Here is a 20,373-nt window from a genome sequence, read left to right as displayed (position 1 = left end):
AAACAGCCTGCCTACTTAGTACTGCTCCGAAGGCTAAAAGTACTTTTCCCTCATCCCTTTCATCCTCCAGGAAAAGCAAAAGGTCAGGCATACCCGAAACAAGCTTGTGCTTCCAAACCTGCCAAGCCCAGACCTAAGCGGACCTGCCCATCAGCCTGCTTCCAAGACTGACAAGCTGGCCGCATGACGGGGCGGGCCTCCCCCTGGGGGATCCCAGAGTAGGGGACCGACTTCTAGGTTTTGCCCAGGAATGGTTGAAGACCACTTCAGATGCCTGGGTCTGGGAATTCGTCACTCGAGGTTACGCCGTATCCTTCAAGAAACATCCCCCTCAATGATTTTGCCTGACAGACGTCCCTCTGGATCTGGTAAAAGCAAACACTCTTCATTAGGTAGTACATTCCCTCCTGACTACAGGAGTGGTGGGTACAGGTGCCTCTGACTCAGAGGCAAGGGGTACTATTCACCACTGTTCCCAGTCCTGAAACCGAATGGGTCCTCTCTGCCCATTCTCAATCTCAAGGCATTAAACAAGTATGTGGAAGTCTCCAAGTTTCGTATGGAAACTCTCCGCTCTATTGTTCTGGCCTTGGAGCCTGGGGACTATATGGTCTTCCTGGACATACAGGATGCCTGCCTCCATATTCCTATTGCATCAGCAGTGCCTGCGGTTTGCAGTGGGCAACCTCCATTACCAATTTCGGGTGTTGCCTTTTGGTTTGACAACGGCTCCTCGTGTTTTCACCAAAGTTATGGCGGTGATGACGGCTGCACTCCGCCGTCAAGGAGTCAGGATCCTGCCGTATCTGGACGATTTGTTGATCCTAGCAAATTCTCCAGAAGTTCTCCTGTGCACCTGGGAGCGTTATTGGACACTCACAACCAGCGGTTGTTCTTGTCTCAGGAGAAAGCCCTGAAACTTCAGGATAAGATTCGTTGCTTCCTATCCGCAAGTGTCGATACATTCGGCAATGCAAGCACTAGGTCTCATGGTGTCGGCATTCGACATGGTGGAGTACGCTCAATTCCATTCTCGCTCTCTGCAGAGGCTGATTCTTGCCAAGTGGGACGGCCTTCCTCACCGGATCAGATCTCAAATGATATCTCCTTGTCTCTGGAGGTCTGTATGTCACTGAGCTGGTGGCTTCAGGACCAACGATTGAGCAGGAGTCGTCCCTTCTGGATATCCAGCTGGGTCCTGCTGACGACTGATGCCAGTCTGAGAGGTTGGGGCGTGGTGTTGGAGCAACACCCCCTTCAGGGTCGGTGGACCAAGGAGGAGTCTCTCCTCCCGATCAACATTCTGGAAATGCAGGCAGTGTCCAATGTACTGAACCTGGCCCAGTATTTGGTACAGAACAGGCCTGTTCAAGTACAGTCGGACAACGCCACCACGGTGGCCTACATAAATCATAAAGGCGGCACTTGAAGCCGCATGGCAATGAGGGATGTATCATGGATTCTTCAGTGGGCGGAACGCCATCTGCCGGCCATATCCGCAGTGTTCATTCCGGGAGTCCTCAACTGGGAAGCCAACTATCTCAGTCGTCAGGACGTACACGCCGTAGAGTGGAGCCTTCATTCGGTAGTATTTCAACTCATAGTGGACAAGTGGGACCTACCAGATGTAGACCTGATGGCGTCTCGACACAATCACAAGGTTCCGGTCTTCGGAGCAAGGCCGAGGGATCCTCAAGCAGCGTTCGTGGATGCTCTGGCAATTTCATGGAACTTTCGGCTGCCGTACATGTTCCCTCCGGTGTCACTCCTGCCCAGAGTAATATGGAAGTTCAAGCAAGAAGGAGGTGTTTGTACATGTGTGGTGAAAATGTCTGAGGTTGAATGCGCTTCCCAGGAAGAGCCTGTACTGGGAGCACAGATAACATTAGGGGTGGCCCCGTCGACACAGCCGACTCCTGACTGGGCTAATAATGTCTTGAATGCTTTAAATGTGAATATGGCTCTTATTAATAATAGGTTGGATAAGGCTGAGGCTCAGACCCAAGCTTATAAGAAATCTGTGGATGATGTATTGTCTCAGGTTCAGGACTCTGCGGGGTCACGTAAGCGTACATTTGACCAGTTAGCTGATGCCAATACCGACACGGATACTGACTCCAGATTGGATCCAAAATTAGCTAAGAGCATTCAGTACATGATTGTTGCTGTTAGAGATATTTTACATATAAAAGACGACCCGACTGTTCCTGATACTAGGGTCTGTATGTATAAGGGGAAGAAAACTGAGGTAACATTTCCCCCTTCTCATGAACTGAACGCTCTTTTTGAGAAGATATGGGACACTCCTGACAAGAAATTTCAGATTCCCAAAAGAATTCCAGTGGCATATCCTTTCCCCACTGCTGATCGGGAAAAATGGGAATCGGTCCCTGTGGTTGATAAGGCCCTGTCGCATTTATCAAAACAGGTGGCTTTATCGTCCTCTGGTACAACGACCCTTAAAGACCCTGCGGATCGTAAGCAGGAAGCTACTCTTAAATCCATCTATGCGACCACGGGTACACAACTCAGGCCGGTCATTGCTTCTGCTTGGGTCAGTAGTGCTATTGAGAAATGGGCAGATTCCTTGTTAACGGATATAGATACCCTAGACAGAAACAGCATAATGCTGACGCTGGGTTACATCAAGGACGCTGGGAGCAAAAGCCAATGCAATGGCGGTAGCTGCTAGGCGAGCATTGTGGATTCACCAGTGGAATGCGGATTCTGATTCCAAAAGAAATATGGAATCTTTGCCTTATAAAGGAGGTACGTTGTTTGGGGACGACCTTACAGACCTCGTCTCTACAGCTACCGCAGGAAAATTGTCATTTTTACCTTATGTTCCCCCAAAACATAAGAAAATGCATTATTATCAAATGCAGTCCTTTCGGCCCAATAGATACCGAAGAGGAAGAGGCTCTGCCTTCCTTGCTGCTAGAGGCAGGGGAAGAGGTAAAAGAAACCCAGGCTTCTCTGCCTCCCAAGAACAGAAGTCCTCCACGGCTTCTGCCAAGTCCACTGCATGACGCTGGGGCTCCCCTTTGGGAGTCCTCGCCGGTTGGGGCACATCTCAAGCTCTTCAGCCAGGTCTGGGTTCGCTCGGGCCTGGAACCTTGGATTTAAAAAATTGTGTCACAAGGGTACAAACTAGAATTTTAAGACATTCCCCCTCGCCTATTTTTCAAATCAGCCTTGCCAGCTTCTCTGACTGGCATAGAGGTAGTGTGCGACACAATACAAAAATTGTGTCAGAACCAGGTCGTTATCACAGTTCCCCCTGCGCAACAGGGACAAGGCTTTTATTCCAGCTTATTCGTGGTTCCGAAGCCGGACGGCTCGGTCAGACCGATCCTCAACCTAAAAGACCTAAATTTCTTTCTGCAGAAATTCAAATTCAAGATGGAGTCTCTCAGAGCAGTGATCTCCAGTCTGGAGGAAGGGGACTTTATGGTCTCCTTAGACATAAAGGATGCCTACCTACATGTTCCCATTTATCCTCCTCATCAGGCCTTCCTGCGCTTTGTGGTTTAGGATTGTCATTACCAATTTCAGACGTTGCCGTTTGGGCTGTCCACGGCTCCGAGGATTTTCACCAAAGTGATGGCGGAGATGATGATTCTTCTTTGCATGCAAGGTGTCATGATTATCACATACTTGGACGATCTCCTGATGAAAGCCAGATGCAGGGACAAGTTGTTAGAGAACATTGCACTGTCCCTGAAGGTGTTGCAACAACATGGCTGGCTACTCAACCTGCCGAAATCTCCGTTGATCCCTACGACCCACCTGTCGTTTCTGGGGATGAATCTGGACAGAGTTTTTCTTCCAGAAGAAAAAGCTTGGGAACTTCAGACTCTGGTAAAACAAATCTTAAAACCAACCAGTGTCGATCCATCAATGCACTCGCTTGCTGGGAAAGATGGTGGCGGCCTATGAGGCCATTCAGTTTGGCAGATTCCATGCCAGAGTATTCCAGAGGGACCTGTTGGACAAGTGGTCCGGTTCCCACCTACACATGCAACGGACGATAGTCCTGTCCTCAAAAGACAAGGATATCACTCCTGTGGTGGCTGCACAGTTCTCACCTCCTCGAGGGATGCAGGTTCGGAATTCAGGATTGGATTCTAGTGACCATGGATGCAAGTCTCCGGGGTTGGGGTGCAGTCACACAGGGAAAACTTCCAAGGAAGATGGTCAAGTCAGGAGACTTGTCTCCACATAAACGTTCTGGAATTAAGGGCCACTTACAACGGCCTTCTACAAACGGAACGCCTTCTTCAAAGTCGACCCGTCCTCATCCAGTCGGACAATGTAACAGCAGCAACTTACATCAACCGCCAGGGCGGAACAAAAAGCAGAGCAGCAATGGCAGAAGCCACAAGGATTCTCCGCTGGGCGGAGAAACATCTAAGCGCTCTGTCAGCTATCTTCATTCCAGGAGTGGACAACTGGGAAGCAGACTTCCTCAGCAGACACGATCTCCATCCAGGAGAGTGGAGCCTTCATCCAGAAGTCTTCACAGAAGTGACAAGTCGCTGGGGTACTCCCCAATTAGACATGATGGCGTCTCGTCTCAACAAGAAACTCCAAAATTATTGCGCCAGGTCAAGGGACCCTCAAGCCATAGCGGTGGACGCTCTGGTGACACCGTGGGTGTTTCAGTCGGTATGTGTTCCCTCCACTTCCTCTCATTCCGAGAGTGTTAAAAATTATAAGAAGAAGAAGAAAGGTTCAGACGATCCTCATTGTTCCAGATTGGCCAAGGAGGGCTTGGTATCCTGATCTTCAGGATTTACGCATAGGAAATCCCTGGACGCTTCCTCTACGAGAGGACCTGTTACAGCAGGGGCCATGTCAGTATCAAGATTTACCGCGGCTACGTTTGACGGCATGGCGGTTGAACGCCAGATTCTAACCCAGAAGGGTATTCCCAGTGAAGTCATTCCCACTCTTATTCAGGCTAGAAAGTGTGTTACGTCAAAACACTATCACCGTATTTGGAGGAAATATATTTCCTGGTGCGAGTCCAGTTTTCCACTATTTATTGCAGTTCAGAGAGGCATAGATGGAGCCAGCATTAGGAGGGCATGCTGGGTCCTGTGGTGCCATTTGGAGGATACAGGGGTGCCTCCAGGTAAACTAGCTCTCAATCTGGATATGTTCTGTATGTGCCATTATCATGTGGCTATACATTAAGCAATTGTATGACCCATAGTGGATGTAATTATTATTATGCTGTGTATGGGTTTGGGGAGTGGTACCCCTCGGGTCTGGTGGGGCTGGGCCACCTTGGGGTAGCATGCCATATTATTTATTTAGCACTTATGTAACACTCCTATTTTTTCACTAATATTACTCTTTTGAGTATTTTATTAACACCCTTATTTTTGTAGCACTTTCTAACCCATAGCCTCTGCTTCTTTCTTAACACATATTAACACTTTAGTATTTCAATGGTGTGCTGCCCTGGGGTGGTCGGGCCTGAGCCGAATTTGTGGGGTCCAAGCCCTGGACCTATGCTTAGGTAGGGACCTCCAGTAATAGAGCAGCCGTGAAGTGGCCTGGAGGCTTATCATATCTTTTGCAAAACATATGTAACGAAGAGCTCTAATTTCCTATTATTACATAGTATATAGTTCTTCTTACTAACAGTCAGCAGAGTGCGTGGGAAAAATCCCTTTTGTATTTCTTGTCTGGTGCGAGTCCAAGAAGGCTTATGTGGAAAAAATTTTACTTGGACGTTTTCTCCACTTTTTACAAGCTGGAGTGGATGCGGGCCTTAAATTAGGATCCATTAAAGTACAGATTTCTGCATTGTCAGTTTTCTTTCAGAAACAATTGACCTCACTTCCTGAGGTGCAAATGTTTGTAAAGGGGGTGTTACACATCCAACCTCCTTTTGTGCCTCCCGTGGCACCTTGGGACCTTAACATGGTGTTACAGTTCCTTCAATCTCATTGGTTTGAACCTTTACGAAAGGTGGATTTGAAATTCCTCACTTGGAAAGTGGTCATTTTATTGGCCTTGGCATCCACACGGCGGGTGTCCGAATTGGCGGCCTTGTCTCACAAGAGCCCTTATTTGATCTTCCATGAAGATAGAGCAGAGTTGAGAACTCGTCAACAGTTTCTGCCGAAGGTGGTTTCCTCTTTTCATATAAACCAACCTATTGTGGTGCCAGTGGCTACTGACACTTTAGCGGAGTCAAAGTCTCTGGATGTGGTCAGAGCTTTAAAAATCTATGTCGCCAGAACGGCTCAGATTAGGAAAACAGAGGCTCTGGTTGTCCTGTATGCTCCCAACAGGATTGGGTGTCCTGCTTCCAAGTAGACCATTGCACGCTGGATCTGTCATACGATTCAGCAGGCTCATTCAACGGCTGGATTGCCGTTGCCAAAATCGGTAAAGGCCCATTCCACTAGGAAGGTGGGCTCATCCTGAGCGGCTGCCCGAGGGGTCTCAGCATTACAGCTTTGCCGAGCTGCTACTTGGTCAGGGTCAAACACTTTTGCTAAGTTTTACAAGTTTGATACCTTGGCCGATGATGACCTAAAATTTGGTCAATCGGTGCTGCAGAGTCATCCGCACTCTCCCGCCCATTCCAGAGCTTTGGTATAACCCCATGGTTCTATTGATGACCCCAGCATCCTCTAGGATGAAAGAGAAAATAGGATTTTAATACAATGAAAGAAATTGCGGTGTAGATCCTCTCCTGGGTGCGCACTAGTTCTAGCAGCTCAGTAACGTGTAGTGATAACTCAGAGGTGACTCCCTGAAACAACCTCCACCCTAACAGATAGGATACATGCAAAAACAAAAATGGTACCAATACATTCAACCAAGCGCATTACAATTGGGAGATTTTGTAGTCAAACGCCCACTGTACTTAATTATTCATTCCCATGAATTTGGAACAGGTATCCAAAGGAAAGAAATGGAAAGTGCATATAGTGAAGCACACTAAAACGAATTTATTCACAATCACATCAGATAAAAAGACAGCATAAAGTGCAAATGTATATGGTGGCAGATAAAAAAAAACCCACAGAAATAGTCGTAACAGCAATTACTGATAGAACACAAAATGCAATGTGTATAATGGCAGTGGTAATGGCAGTAATTAACACAATGGCAGTGTGTTAAACCACAGATGGTCTGTTCAGCCCGGGAGTCCAATCTAGATAGTTACCGGAAATCGGTGCAGAATGAGCATGTAGGTTGAAATGTTTATCCACGGCAACCACGGCACTTCTTTCACCTTTCGTCCGAGATCTCCCAGGGTCAGTCAAATGGATATAGCCTTTTTTTTGCTAGTTGGGTGTTATGCACACCAGTGCCTGCAGGAATGTACTGGTGTCTGAACGGAGAGGGATGCAAAACAAATGAACTCACAGACAGACTGGGGAATATGACATTACGTACACAGAAGGTGATAGGGTACGTACACAGAAGGTGATAGGGTAACAAAATAAACACAAAGTGAACAGAGAAGCCCAGAGGCTAAGAAACTGGGTGTCTCCCTAGTATTAGAAATGCTCAGATGGAATGAAGCGAGATGTTGTGATTTAATACGTAGAGAACCCGAAATGCTGTTGCTAAGGGAAACAGCAAAACCCTAAAGGGTTACCAACGGGTGTGGCAGTAAACTCCTTGGTCAGAGATGGAATAATAGACACAAGGAGAGTCTCCACAATCCTAGTCCTCACTTGCAGTGCACTGGTTCAGCTTACTGCCACTAAGCTGACACCTGAACACCTTGCACAGTGAGAAAGGATTTTGGCAGGCAAGTCTGAGAATACAGCCGCAAACTTGCTAAGTTCACAGAGTAGCAAAAGAACCCCAGCAAGCTAAACAACTGACTCCAGTCTTACTGCTAGGTCTGGATTGGCAGAGTGTAGTACCAAATCCCAAGGCCTATTTGCAGTAAGCAACAAACAAATACAAAGTTACACAGTACTGGCTAACTTTCAGAAATTGACTAACCAACAAAGATTCAGCAGCATCTGCTTAACCTGAGAAGAGGGTTTATAAAGCAGGTGCTGTCCACGCCCCACTCAGACCTCACAGACTGTGAGCACAAAAACCAGCACCGGATCCCCTGCCGTGCACAGAGCCTGTAACCACTGCACAGCAAAAGACCCGAACCGGAGTATCAGCTGCGCTCAGGTTACTCCGCTAGCACTTGTCTCCCAGTTGCCATGATGACGTGGCAGCACAGGACAGGAGACCCTAACAGTACCCCCCTCTGACGAGGGGTCAAAGAACCCCTACCACCGGGTTTATCGGGGAACTGCGAGAAGAAAGAGCGTATCAGTCTGGGGGCATGAAGATCACAACTGCGCCCCCACGACCGCTCCTCCGGACCATACCCCTTCCAGTGCACCAAAAATGACAGCCGACCCGAACCATCTTGGAGTCAAGAATCCTTTCAACAACAAACTCCCTCTGGCGACGTATCAGAAGAGGAGAAGGTCTTCCACTGGAAGAAGGATTACTAATCGCCCGTTTTAAAAGGGAACAATGAAATGTTTTATTGATACCCAAAGAACGGGGCAGATCTAACTGAAATGCCACCGGATTGATAACCCTGGTGATCTTATAAGGGCCGATGAACCAGGGGCCTAACTTATGAGATGGCTGTCTCAACTTCAAATTCTTGGTAGACAACCAGACGAAGTCTCCTAATTTGAAGCTGCAGGGTCTTTTCCGCTTATCAAAATCCCTTTTGGTCACGAATGACACAGACACAAGGGCTTTCTTCACTTTCCTCCAAATACCTCTAAGGACCGAAACCACAGAGGAACCACCAGGCGTGGAATCCAGGGGGTCAAAAGAATTGGCCTTAGGATGATGCCCATACACACAAAGGAAGGGAGAGATCCCTGTAGCAGAGTGAGCCGCGTTGTTATAGGCAAACTCCGCCATGGACAGATGATCAACCCAGTCAGTCTGACACTTGGAGACATAACACCTGAGGAACTGCTCCAAGGACTGGTTCACCCTTTCAGTCTGCCCATTAGACTGCGGATGGTAGCCTGACGACAAGCTGACAGAAATATGGAGATCGGAACAAAATGCCCTCCAGAATTTGGCCTCAAACTGGGATCCGCGGTCAGAGACCACATCAAGTGGCAACCCGTGGAGGTGCACAACATGCAGCATAAATAATTCAGACAGGCGTCTGGCCGATGGCAGCCCAACCAGTGGAACGAAGTGCGCCATTTTCGAAAACCTGTCAACGACAACCCAGATGGCTGTCATCCCCGAGGATTTGGGCAAGTCCACCACAAAATCCATTGAAATGTGGGTCCATGGCTTAGATGGAATAGAGAGTGGATGTAATGGGCCAACAGGAACCCCTCTAGGAGTCTTATTTCGGGCACAGATGTCACATGCCCGAACCCACTGATCCACATCCTTAGCCACCGAGGGCCACCACACCGCCCTAGATAGCAACTCCCGAGTTCTGGCAATACCCGGGTGACCTGCCGACTTCTTGGCATGGAATTCCAGGAACACTCGCTGTCTTAACCTAGGAGGCACAAACAAAAGACCTACCGGAAGGTCTGGAGGAGCCTGCTCCTGTGCTCTAAGGACTAATGACAAGAGGTCCTGGGTAATGCCCACTTTAATACATGATGGGGACACAATGGGCAATGGCTCCTCGGTGGTCTCCTGGATTGGAGCAAAACTCAGCGAGAGCGCATCAGCCTTGATGTTTTTTGACCCAGAGCGATATGTTATCAAAAAATTAAAGCAAGCAAAAAACAAAGCCCATCGTGCCTGCCTGGCATTGAGACGCTTCGCTGACTCTAAATATGCCAAATTCTTATGGTCGGTGAGAATTGAGACCACAAACTTAGCCCCCTCAAGCCAGTGTCTCCACTCCTCGAGTGCATCCTTAATAGCCAACAATTCCTGGTTACCCACATCATAATTCATCTGGGCAGGCGAAAATTTATGGGAAAAGTAAGCACAGGGATGAAGGCGATTATCAGACACTCCCATCTGAGAGAGCACTGCCCCAATACCCATCTCAGAGGCATCCACCTCCACCACAAAAGGACGCTCTGGATCTGGGTGTCGCAGCACCTTGGCCGAGACAAATGCCCTTTTGAGACGGGCAAAAGCCGCTTTGGCCTCACAAGACCAGTGAGCAACATCCGCCCCTTTCTTAGCGAGTGCCACCAAGGGCGCCACTATAGATGAAAATCCAGCGATAAATCGTCTATAAAAATTCGCAAAGCCCAGGAAACGCTGAAGCGCCTTCAAATTAGTGGGCTGCACCCAATCCAGGACTGCCTGTACCTTAGAACCCTCCATTTGGAAACCTTCTGGGGAGATAATATATCCTAGAAATGCGATTTGCTGAACTTCAAATTCGCACTTCTCCAGCTTTGCCCCAAGCCGGTGGTCTCTGAGTTTCTGGAGGACTAAGCGTACATGCTTCCGATGTTCCTCCAGGGAATGGGAGAAGATTAGGATGTCATCTAAGTATACAACTCAGAATCTACCCAAATATTCCCTGAGCACATCGTTCATGAAATCCTGGAAGACTGCCGGGGCATTACAGAGCCCAAAAGGCATCACCAAATATTCATAATGCCCTGAGTGGGTATTAAAGGCAGTCTTCCATTCACCCCCATCTCTTATTCGGATTAGATTTGTACGCACCGCGTAGGTCAATCCTAGAAAAAATGGTGGCAGTACGAAGCTGGTCAAACAAGACCGAAATGAGAGGCAGTGGGTATGAGTTTTTAATCGTGATACGGTTCAATGAACCGTCCTTTTTACCCACGACGAAGAACCCCGACCCAACTGGAGACTGTGAAGGTCTGATAAATCCCTTAGCCAAGTTCTCCTGAATGTACTCTGCCATAGCCTGAGTCTCAGGACGTGACAGGGAGTACAACCTGCTCTTGGGAAGCTTAGCATTCGGCAACAAATCAATGGCACAGTCATAGGGGCGATGGGGAGGTAGTACCTCTGCAACTTTTTTGGAGAACACGTCCGCAAAATCTGCATAACATCCTGGCAATCCTGGCAAACTTAGCTGCGAAAGCCTGACTGGAAGGCTCAAGCAACTCCTGAAACAATCCGTACCCCAACTAAGAATCTCCCCAGAGACCCAGTCAAATTGAGGATTGTGGGCCCTTAACCAGGGTAACCCCAACACCAATGGGGCAAAAGTACAGACAGTCACATAAAAGGACAATTCTTCAGAGTGTGTGGCTCCAATAAACAAAGAAATCTGGCTAGTGCAAGAGGTAATTTTACCCTGGGATAATGGTTCCCCGTTTAACCCACAGATCTCAATTTCCGATGCCAGGGGTACTAAGGGAACAGAGCGTTTCAGGGCGAATTGGCGGTCCATAAAAACCCCGTCGGCCCCACTGTCCACAAAGGCCTCAGTCTTGACAGTTTGACCGAGGATCTACAAGGTCACCGAAATTATAAAAGTCTTCTTGGGAAATTCTGACTTCTGGCCTGACAGGATATTTCCCATCACCCTCAGGCCCTGAAGTTTTCCGGCTTTTCTGGGCATGATACTACCACATGACCTTTATTCCCACAGTACAAACACAACCCCTGCTGTCTCCTCCGCGTCTTCTCACGCGAGGAGAGGCGAGTAGCCCCAATCTGCATAGGCTCCTCGGAAAATTCCTCAGAGTCTGAGGTTCCCTTGGGAAAGAAGGAAACCTCAGTCTCCCTTTCAAGCCTACGCTCTCTCAGTCGTCTATCCACCCGGATGGATAACTGCATGAGCTGATCCAAGCTATAGGGCAAGGGATATTGTACCAGTTGGTCTTTTATCTGGTTAGAAAGACCTCTTCGGTACTGGTGTCTCAGGGCTGGGTCATTCCACTGGGTATCATGGGCCAACCTCCGAAACTCCGTACAGTAAACCTCAACTGGCCTTCGCCCTTGCTTAAGGATCGAAATCTGAGCCTCGGCTGAGGCCGTCTTGTCAGGGTCATCATACAACATGCCCAGTGCCGTAAAAAAAGCATCAACACTTTTAAGCGACGGACAGTCTGGCTGCAACCCATATGCCCAGACCTGTGGGTCTCCTTGTAGCAAGGAAATCATATGCCCACCCGCTGAATCTCCGACCCAGAAGACTGAGGCCTAAGCTGGAAATATAGCTTGCAGCTCTCCTTGAAACAAAAGAACTGCGAGCGATCTCCAGAAAAACGATCTGGGAGATTTACTTTTGGCTCCTTAACCCCTGAAGGTGCTGCTGCTGAGGGAGCTCCACCAGCGGCCTGGGAGGTGTGCATTTTAATGGACAAATCATTAAATTGTCTAGTCAAGACCTGCACCTGATCGACCACCTGTTGCAAAGTATTTTTAGGGGTATGCTCCATATTCCCACAAAATTTCAACAGGAGTATTTGGGCTGCTGAATATGTTATGCACACCAGTGCCTGCAGGAATGTACTGGTGTCTGAACTGTTATGCACACCAGTGCCTGCAGGAATGTACTGGTGTCTTAACGGAGAGGGATGCAAAACAAATGAACTCACAGACAGACTGGGGAATATGACATTACGTACACAGAAGGTGATAGGGTAACAAAATAAACACAAAGTGAACAGAGAAGCCCAGAGGCTAAGAAACTGGGTGTCTCCCTAGTATTAAAAATGCTCAGATGGAATGAAGCGAGATGTTGTGTTTTAATACGTAGAGAACCCGAAATGCTGTTGCTAAGGGCAACAGCAAAACCCTAAAGGGTTACCAACGGGTGTGGCAGTAAACTCCTTGGTCAGAGATGGAATAATAGACACAAGGAGAGTCTCCACTATCCTAGTCCTCACTTGTAGTGCACTGGTTCAGTTTACTGCCACTAAACTGACACCTGAACACCTTGCACAGTGAGAAAGGATTTTGGCAGGCAAGTCTGAGAATACAGCCGCAAACTTGCTAAGTTCACAGAGTAGCAAAAGAACCCCAGCAAGTTAAACGACTGACTCCAGTCTTACTGCTAGGTCTGGATTGAAAGAGTGTAGTACCAAATCCCAAGGCCTATTTGCAGTAAGCAACAAACAAATACAAAGTTACACAGTACTGGCTAACTTTCAGAAACTGACTAACCAACAAAGATTCAGCAGCATCTGCTTAACCTGAGAAGAGGGTTTATAAAGCAGGTGTTGTCCACACCCCACTCAAACCTCACAGACTGTGAGCACAAAAACCAGCACCGAATCCCCTGCCGTGCACAGAGCCTGTAACCACTGCACAGCAAAAGACCCGAACCGGAGTATCAGCTGCGCTCAGGTTACTCCGCTAGCACTTGCCTCCCGGTTGCCATGACGATGTATCAGCACAGGACAGGAGACCCTAACATTGGGTAGACGGATCCCTCTGTCTCTAATGTCCTTTTATCCATTGGATTCCTATAAACCTTTTAATCGCAGATGGACACTTATTATGAATTAAGCGAAAATGGTCGGATAGGGCGTGTATTGTCAGCCCGTTCCTAATATTTCTTACATGTTCGCTTATCCGGACCTTCAAGGGTCTCGAGGTCCTCCCTATGTAAAAGAGGCCGCACGTGCATTCTACAGCATACACCACATTCTTGGTGTTACAAGTAATGAATTCCCTCACGGTGATCTTTTTTTTCCATTTATTGTCAATACACTAATCTTGCTGCTGCCGTCACCCCTTATGGTTCGGCATCCCATGCACGTGCCGCAGCGGAAAAACCCTTTTGATTTAATAGTAGGAGGAGATTTCACTGGGGGTATTGCACCCCTTACCAAGGCACTACTGATGTTAGGTGCCCTCCTGTATATACACTTAGTTTTTTTGGGAAGTTATCTGGTTTGTTTGTTTGTTCTGGTTACACACATCTAGTTGTGTTCTAGTTATGTTCAGCCTGTTGCTGACATTGTTGGTGCTGTTGGCTTGTGTTCTATGGAATGCCACGTTGTACGGCATGGTTCTGGTGTGAGCTGGTATGTATCTCACCTTAAAAATAAATCATAAATCCTTTCCTCAAAATGTCCGTCTCCCTGGGCACAGTTCCTATAACTGAGGTCTGGAGGAGGGGCATAGAGGGAGGAGCCAGTTCACGCCCTTATTAAAGTCTTAAAGTGCCCATGTCTCCTGCGGATCCTGTCTATACCCCATGGTTCTATTGATGACCCCAGCATCCTCTATGGACTCAGAGAAAAGGATTTACCGGTAGGTATTAAAATCCTATTATTTATTAGTGCGCATCCATGTCGCCTCTAGTAATCCCACACGAGCGTCCATGTCTCCTCCAGTAATCCCACATGAGCGTCCATGTCACCTCTAGTAATCCCACACGAGCGTCCATGTCTCCTCCAGTAATCCCACATGAGCGTCCGTGTCACCTCTAGTAATCCCACACGAGCGTCCATGTCTCCTCTAGTAATCCCACATGAGCGTCCATGTCACCTCTAGTAATCCCACATGAGCGTCCATGTCACCTCTAGTAATCCCACACGAGCGTCCATGTCTCCTCTAGTAATCCCACATGAGCGTCCATGTCACCTCTAGTAATCCCACACGAGCGTCCATGTCTCCTCCAGTAATCCCACATGAGCGTCCGTATCACATCTAGTAATCGCACATGAGCGTCCGTGTCACCTCTAGTAATCCCACAAGAGCGTCCGTGTCACCTCTAGTAATACCAAATGAGCGTCCATGTCACCTCTAGTAATCCCACAAGAGCGTCCGTGTCACCTCTAGTAATACCAAATGAGCGTCCATGTCACCTCTAGTAATCCCACATGAGCGTCCGTGTCACCTCTAGTAATCCCACATGAGCGTCCATGTAACCTCTAGTAATCCCACATAAGCGTCCATGTCACCTCTAGTAATCCCACATGAGCGCCCATGTCTCCTCTAGTAATCCCACATGAGCGTCCATGTCGCCTCTAGTAATCCCACATGAGCGTCCATGTCACCTCTAGTAATCCCACATGAGCGTCCATGTCACCTCTAGTAATCCCACATGAGCGTCCATGTCACCTCTAGTAATCCCACATGAGCGTCCATGTCACCTCTAGTAATCCCACATGAGTGTCCATGTCACCTCTAGTAATCCCACACGAGCGTCCATGTCTCCTCCAGTAATCCCACATGAGCGTCCATGTCACCTCTAGTAATCCCACACGAGCGTCCATGTCTCCTCCAGTAATCCCACATGAGCGTCCGTGTCACATCTAGTAATCGCACATGAGCGTCCATGTTACCTCTAGTAATCCCACACGAGCGTCCATGTCTCCTCCAGTAATCCCACATGAGCGTCCGTGTCACCTCTAGTAATCCCACATGAGCGCCCGTGTCACCTCTAGTAATCCCACAAGAGCGTCCGTGTCACCTCTAGTAATCAAACATGAGCGTCCATGTCACCTCTAGTAATCCCACATGAGCGTCCATGTCACCTCTAGTAATCCCACATGAGCGTCCATGTCACCTCTAGTAATCAAACATGAGCGCCCATGTCGCCTCTAGTAATCCCACATGAGCGTCCATGGCGCCTCTAGTAATCCCACATGAGCGTCCATGTCACCTCTAGTAATCCCATATGAGCGTCCGTGTCACCTCTAGTAATCCCACATGAGCGTCCATGTTACCTCTAGTAATCAAACATGAGCGTCCATGTCACCTCTAGTAATCCCACATGAGCGTCCAGGTCACCTCTAGTAATCCCACATGAGCGTCCATGTTACCTCTAGTAATCCCACATGAGCGTCCATGTTACCTCTAGTAATCCCACATGAGCGCCCACGTCACCTCTAGTAATCCCACATGAGCGTCCATGTTACCTCTAGTAATCCCACATGAGCGCCCATGTCTCCTCTAGTAATCCCACATGAGCATCCATGTCACCTCTAGTAATCCCACACGAGCGTCCATGTCTCCTCCAGTAATCCCACATGAGCGTCCGTGTCACATCTAGTAATCGCACATGAACGTCCATGTTACCTCTAGTAATCCCACACGAGCGTCCATGTCTCCTCCAGTAATCCCACATGAGCGTCCGTGTCACCTCTAGTAATCCCACATGAGCGCCCGTGTCACCTCTAGTAATCCCACAAGAGCGTCCGTGTCACCTCTAGTAATACCAAATGAGCGTCCATGTCACCTCTAGTAATCCCACATGAGCGTCCATGTCACCTCTAGTAATCCCACATAAGCGTCCATGTCACCTCTAGTAATCCCACATGAGCGTCCATGTCACCTCTAGTAATCAAACATGAGCGCCCATGTCGCCTCTAGTAATCCCACATGAGCGTCCATGTCGCCTCTAGTAATCCCACATGAGCGTCCATGTCACCTCTAGTAATCCCACATCAGCGTCCGTGTCACCTCTAGTAATCAAACATGAGCGTCCATGTCACCTCTAGTAATCCCACATGAGCGTCCATGTTACCTCTAGTAATCAAACATGAGCGTCCATGTCACCTCTAGTAATCCCACATGAGCGTCCATGTCGCCTCTAGTAATCCCACATGAGCGTCCATGTCACCTCTAGTAATCCCACATGAGCGTCCATGTCACCTCTAGTAATCCCACATGAGCGTCCATGTCACCTCTAGTAATCCCACATGAGCGTCCATGTCACCTCTAGTAATCCCACATGAGCGTCCATGTCACCTCTAGTAATCCCACATGAGCGTCCATGTCACCTCTAGTAATCCCACATGAGCGCCCATGTCACCTCTAGTAATCCCACATGAGCGTCCATGTCACCTCTAGTAATCCCACATGAGTGTCCATGTCACCTCTAGTAATCCCACATGAGCGCCCATGTCACCTCTAGTAATCCCACATGAGCGCCCATGTCACCTCTAGTAATCCCACATGAGCGCCCATGTCACCTCTAGTAATCCCACGTGAGGATTCAGTGTTGATCAAGCTCCAGTCTAAGCATCCTATCTTTTTTTTGTTTTTTTTAATAAACATAAAAGCAATGATTACAGGTAAAACATGTCAGTTATAGAATTATATATTGTATCCTGTAACACCCTGTGTCTTGTCGACTCATTTTATATTTATTAATGTATTTTATTTCCAGCAGATGGACACACAAGCTGGAATATCTCAGAAGGACATCTAATGTTATCCCCGGATTGTGACATAAATGATGACAGTAGACAGGATTCTCCAGGAACTAATCTCATTATCCCAATTATACATCCAGCTCTATCAGCTGGTCCCTCTGATCCTGGGAAATGTTCTCCTGATCACTCCGATATTGGTGCATCTGTTAGAGCTCTGAGAGTAGATACAGTGTTTCCCTGTTCTATAGATGCCAAATGTTTTACACAGAACACAAACCTTATTACTCATCAGCCAGCTAAGGCAGGTGACAGGCCATTTTCTTGCTCTGAATGTGGGAAATGTTTTACATATAAATCAAATCTTGTTACACATCAGAGAAGTCACACAGGTGAGAAGCCATTTCCATGTTCTGTGTGTGTGAAATGTTTTACACACAAATCAGCTCTTGTTGTACATAAGAGAATTCACACAGGTGAGAAGCCATATTCCTGTTCTGAGTGTGGGAAATGTTTCTCACAGACATCAGCTCTTGTTGCACATCAGAGAAGTCACACAGGTGAGAAGCCATTTTCCTGCTCTGAGTGTGGGAAATGTTTTGCAAAGAGATCACATTTTGTTACTCATCAGCATGCTCACACAGGTGAGAGGCCATTTTCCTGTTCTGAGTGTGGGAAATGTTTCGCACATAAATCAGCTCTTGTTACACATCAGAGAAGTCACACAGGTGAGAGGCCATTTTCCTGTTCTGAGTGTGGGAAATGTTTCGCACATAAATCAGTTCTTGTTACACATCAGAGAAGTCACACAGGTGTGAAGCCATTTTCCTGCTCTGAGTGTGGGAAATGTTTTGCACAGAGATCACATTTTGTTACTCATCAGCATGCTCACACAGGTGAGAGGCCATTTTCCTGTTCTGAGTGTGAGAAATGTTTCGCATATAAATCAGCTCTTGTTAGACATCAGAGAAGTCACATAGGTGAGAAGCCATTTCCATGTTCTGAGTGTGGGAAATGTTTTTCATCGAAATCACATCTTGTTACACATCAGAGAAGTCACACACGTGAGAAGCCGTATTCCTGTTCTGTGTGTGGGAAATGTTTCTCACAGACATCAGCTCTTGTTACACATCAGAGAAGTCACACAGGTGAGAAGCCATATTCCTGCTCTGAGTGTGGGAAATGTTTTGCACAGAGATCACATTTTGTTACTCATCAGCATGCTCACACAGGTGAGAGGCCATTTTCCTGTTCTGAGTGTGGGAAATATTTCGCACATAAATCCGCTCTTGTTACACATCAGAGAAGTCACACAGGTGAGAAGCCATTTCCATGTTCTGAGTGTGGGAAATGTTTCTCACATAAATCAGCTCTTGTTACACATCAGAGAAGTCACACAGGTGAGAAGCCATATTCCTGTTCTGAGTGTGGGAAATGTTTCTCACAGACATCAGCTCTTGTTACACATCAGAGAAGTCACACAGGTGAGAAGCCATTTTCCTGCTCTGAGTGTGGGAAATGTTTTGCACAGAGATCACATTTTGTTACTCATCAGCATGCTCACACAGGTGAGAGGCCATTTTCCTGTTCTGAGTGTGAGAAATGTTTCGCATATAAATCAGCTCTTGTTACACATCAGAGAAGTCACACAGGTGAGAAGCCATTTCCATGTTCTGAGTGTGGGAAATGTTTTTCATCGAAATCACATCTTGTTACACATCAGAGGAGTCACACAGGTGAGAAGCCATTTTCATGCCGTGAGAGAAATAAATCCGCTCTTGTTGAACATATTAGACATTACCCAAGTACGGAACTATTTAAATCTTCTGTAGTATAATTATCACTGTCATGCAATGTTCCTCAAGGGTCAATCCTATCTCCTAAGCTTTATAAAATATAAATGCTACCACTGGGTGATATAATCAGACGTCATAGCCTGGTCTACCACTGCTATGCTGATTACCTGCTTTTTGCTCCATGTACTGAGAACCTAATACCAATCCTAAATGGTTGTCTAGCTGAGCGCCAGGGGTGGATGATGCCAGTTGGCTGTGATTCAGTCTTTGTGAAACTGTTAGGGTCTCCTGCCCTGTGCTGCCACGTCGTCATGGCAACCGGGAGACGAGTGCTAGCGGAATAACCTGAGCGCAGCTGATACTCCAGTTCGGGTCTTTTGCTGTGCAGTGGTTACAGGCAGGGGATCCGGTGCTGGTTTTTGTGCTCACAGTCTGTGAGGTCTGAGTGGGGCGTGGCCAGCACCTGCTTTATAAGGCCTCTTCTCAGATTAAGCAGATGCTGCTGAATCTTTGTTGGTTAGTCAGTTCCTGAAAATTAGCCAGTACTGTGTAGCTTTGTATTTGTTATTGCTTACTGCAAATAGGCCTGGAGATTTGGTACTACACTCTGCCAATCCAGACCTAGCAGTAAGACTGGAGTCAGTCGTTTAGCCTGCTAAAGTTCTTTTGTTATTCTGAGAACCCAGCAGGTTTGTGACTGTACTTTCAGACCTGCATGCTTAATCCTCTCTCACTGTGCAGGGCGTCCATGTGTCAGTTTAGTGGCAGGAAGCTGAACCTGTGCCCTGCAAGTGAGAAATAGGATTGTGGAGACTCTCCTTGTGTCTACTATTCCATCTCTGACCAAGGAGTTTGCTGCCACACCCGTTGGTAACCCTTTAGGGTTTTGCTGTTGCCCTTAGCAACAGCATTTCGGGTTCTCTACGTATTAAAACACAACATCTTGCCTTTTCCATCTGAGCATTTGTAATACTAGGGAGACACCCAGTTTCTTAGCCTCTGGGCTTATCTGTTCACTTTGTGTTGGTTTTGTTACCCTATCACTTTCTGTGTATGTGATGTCATATTTCCCAGTCTGTCTGTTAGTTCATTTGTTTTGCATCCCTCTCTGTTCAGACACCAGTACATTCCTGCAGGCACTGGTGTGCATAACATATTCAGCAGCCCAATACTCCTGTTGAAATTTTGTGGGAATATGGAGCATACCCCTCAAAATACGTTGCAACAGGTGGTCGATCAGGTGCAGGTCCTGACTCGTCAATTTAGTGATTTGTCCATTAAAATGCACACCTCCCAGGCCGCTGGCGGAGTTCCCGCAGCAGCAGCACCTTCAGGGGTTAAGGAGCCGAAAGTAAATCTTCCGGATCGTTTTTCTGGAGATCGCTCGCAGTTCTTTTGTTTCAAGGAGAGCTGCAAGCTATATTTCCAGCTTAGGCCTCAGTCTTCTGGGTCAGAGATTCAGCGGGTGGGCATAGTGATTTCCTTGCTACAAGGAGACCCACAGGTCTGGGCATATGGGTTGCAGCCTGACTGTC

General features: G+C 47.6%; 1 protein-coding gene across 1 annotated transcript in view; it reads left to right on the top strand.

Moving 5' to 3' along the window:
* LOC134984746 (zinc finger protein 260-like) overlaps nt 1-20,007 on the top strand; it is a 42,784-nt gene extending 22,777 nt beyond the window's left edge. Inside the window, exon 2 of the mRNA XM_063950243.1 lies at nt 17,060-20,007. Coding sequence (XP_063806313.1) covers nt 17,060-18,879 — 1,820 coding nt within the window. The 3' untranslated portion in view covers nt 18,880-20,007. The remainder of the gene's footprint in view (nt 1-17,059) is intronic.
* The last annotated feature ends 366 nt before the right edge of the window (nt 20,008-20,373 follow it).

The sequence above is a fragment of the Pseudophryne corroboree genome (genome assembly GCF_028390025.1).
Source record: "Pseudophryne corroboree isolate aPseCor3 chromosome 3 unlocalized genomic scaffold, aPseCor3.hap2 SUPER_3_unloc_8, whole genome shotgun sequence".
Lineage (NCBI taxonomy): Eukaryota > Metazoa > Chordata > Amphibia > Anura > Myobatrachidae > Pseudophryne > Pseudophryne corroboree.
This window is presented reverse-complemented; position numbering and strand designations above follow the sequence as displayed.